Source organism: Sitodiplosis mosellana, unplaced genomic scaffold (genome assembly GCF_009176505.1).
Source record: "Sitodiplosis mosellana isolate CC-2019 unplaced genomic scaffold, AAFC_SMos_1.0 Smas_scaffold_5, whole genome shotgun sequence".
NCBI lineage: Eukaryota > Metazoa > Arthropoda > Insecta > Diptera > Cecidomyiidae > Sitodiplosis > Sitodiplosis mosellana.
In genome coordinates this window covers 1820763-1823671 of record NW_022595248.1, presented here as the reverse complement: position 1 = coordinate 1823671, position 2909 = coordinate 1820763, and the positions used below count along the sequence as shown (strand labels likewise).

General features: G+C 35.1%; 1 protein-coding gene across 1 annotated transcript in view; it reads right to left on the bottom strand.

The window, feature by feature from the left end:
• Positions 1 to 509, bottom strand: part of LOC129566987 (proteoglycan 4-like) — a 2044-nt gene extending 1535 nt beyond the window's left edge. The window contains exons 1-2 of the mRNA XM_055443436.1: positions 407 to 509; positions 3 to 269 (exon numbers count right to left, since the gene is read on the bottom strand). Coding sequence (XP_055299411.1) covers positions 3 to 269; positions 407 to 463 — 324 coding nt within the window. The 5' untranslated portion in view covers positions 464 to 509. The remainder of the gene's footprint in view (positions 1 to 2; positions 270 to 406) is intronic.
• Positions 510 to 2909: the final 2400 nt, after the last annotated feature.

Below are 2909 nucleotides of genomic sequence, written 5' to 3'. Positions count from 1 at the left end.
GCGATTGGTTGAGTTTCCGATGTGACTGCAGTTTTGGGTTCGATAGAGACGGTTGGTGTTGATGAATCTTCTGATTCAGTTGGTAATCTCACTTCTTCCAATTCTGGTACATCTTCTTGTGAATTCAATTTCGTCGATTCTGTGGGGTAATCTGATTCTGGTATCTCTGTTTCTGCATTCACCGTCGTCATATCAGTAAAACTGTCGGCACTAGCAGCTTCGTCATCTCCACGCTTGTATCGATTGACGACCTTAAATCCGCTTGATTCCTGAAAAATTAAGAATTTTCATTGGAATTAGATATCAAATGTGAAAAAAATGCTACAAACAAAAAACACAAACCAACAACCTAATTTTAGAAAAAAAGTAAAATTTTGGGCGTGAAAAGAAAAACACTCAAACTTACCGCTGCTAAATAAGCGACCAGCGAAATCACAATAACAAATAAATCGAACTTTCTCATGATGCTTCTGGAAATACAATAACGTTTGTTCCGTCGCTTCGTATGTTTATATAGTTACTTTGCAACGGTGTTCAAGCACTTGCCAACGAAGTGCATTTCGAATGAGTAACTATTGTTTATGCAAACTTATTTACAAAATAGAACGATGAGAACGTGAACAAATCATATTTCCGCGAATGTTTATATTTAGAGTAATGTCTTGATTTGTGCACGAGGCAATGTTATCTCATGTACATTTGGTTACCTCATATCGTAGAAAATATCAGATCAAATGACACCTCCAAAAATCGTGTTGATCAAGATTGATTCATTGCATTCAGTGTGCGTTCGTTTAAGTGTTCCAATAATAATATTTAATTTGTATACGTTTAAATTTCGTTTGATACCAAGTCTTAACCAAAGTTCATTGTGATTCATCTGAAGAGCATGCTTTGAAACGGGCGTCGAGTTAATACAATTGGAACGACGAAGGTGATAGTGAATAACGTGCTGATTGATGATTTCGATGCAAACAAAAAAGTGACTACTTCATCAAAAATGCAATCGATTTTTTTCACCGGGTCTCATTTAGCAGTGTCTGATATATAGTCACTTTGTTATTTCAGTCAAGATTTAAAACTGAACTTGAACCATATATGGTATTAATCGATCTAATAATGATAGACGATAAGAAAATAATTTTATTTGACCTCTATCACGAGCTTAGGAATCCATTCTTGAACCTTTCCAAAAAAGATCCAACTGATTCCGTTCAGTCACTTGTCATATTTAACCAGATGTGTATTTTTCCAAAAAATTTGCATTAATAATGGTTTCATTTTTAATGAAAGTAAAATTGAAACACCGGAGGTGTTGACAAGATGAAGGTAGTATTCATTATACGAGAAACCGTGAACAAGTAAGCATTTGCATCCACTTTTCATTTTCTCTGTCTCCATCAATTCTTAAAGATTCTTAATTGACGCTGAAGACTTTTCATGAGCCTCTGTTCGAGAACCTATTTATTATAGAATTTCAATACAAATGGTTTTCATTATAAATGACATGTTCTACTTTTTCACTTGAACTATACTAGCATGTGGATTCTTGAAATGTTGACTTACTTCAACGACTATCGAGAGATGTGCGAAAAACTATTGAAAATGATGTGGTATCAACAGAAGTGGACTGCATTTTGATCGATTTATTACCCAGTTTCAAGATTCTGTTGATGGGTTGTTGGATTTTATTGCTACGACTTTATTAATTTATTGCCTTATCGACTTTCATGATTGAGTTATTAATTTGAAAAGCACCAATTATGTAGCCCTATAGTCAAATGTAATGAAATGTGAATGGCAACAGGGATCTATCATCACCACAGTGCTGTATACTGTTTTTCAATTTGCTGGGTCGCTTTCAACCTTATATTCATTCATTGTACTGCGACTTTCTCGAAATAAACTCAAAGCCATGTTTGAGCATTTGGTAGAAATTTATGATGCATGTAAGTTTTTTTTTCAGTTATTGCATAGTGTACTCCATTTCTACAAATATTTTTTTTTCAGCAATTGAACTTCGTATTTCATTTCAAAAAAAAGACAAATCAATATCCGGACTAGATGAGCTTTAAATTTTGTCAATACTTTAAAATAAAGAAAACGAATCATTCCAACATTTGTCATAGGCAAATAACACACCGGCGAATGGTTTTGGAAGAAGTACTTAAAATTGCTATTTATTTGGTCTTCAATATTGTCACCTACTTCTGTGGTATACAGCTACATCGTTTGTAGAGATTTTGAGTCAAAATGATTGTACCACCCATTTCAAGTTAGGTAAATGAATCAGAATAGAATGAATAGCATTTTTTTCTTGAAAAATCTGCTGGTAGGTTCATGTTTTTTTTTCTCGAATTCTGTGAACTGCTTCTGTCTGCCTTGGAATCAATAACACCGTTTGGATATTTTGCACAGATATGTTTTTCTACAGTGGCTGCTAAAATGCATACCTTATATCTAACGGATGCACGCTTTTACTATTCGTCTCAATTTGTGTTCATCATCCAGCATTTTACAAAATGTTTTTGTATTTTACAGAAAGCGAACAATCCCGATGGTCGGTGTGACGAAAAAACACTGTGCAATTGACTTTCCCTAACTTTTGATTCCTTTCCTTCATTTCGACGAATGCGATCGAATAAACCTTGAATCATATCAGCCATAGGTTCAACATTGCACATAGCCGAATCCAAAATGGCAACTTTGGAGCGCACATACTCGATCAGTGCATCGCGATTCTTTGGCATTTGTGCGTCAAGTGCAGTATGGTGTGGATTTTCGGTTGATTCGAAGAAATCGTTCAGAGCATTGTGAACATCTTGTTGATTACTTGCAGTGCCATGCACAATCAATACCATCCCGAGTTGACCCCATTCCAAACGCACCGACACATTGTATTGCAGCTG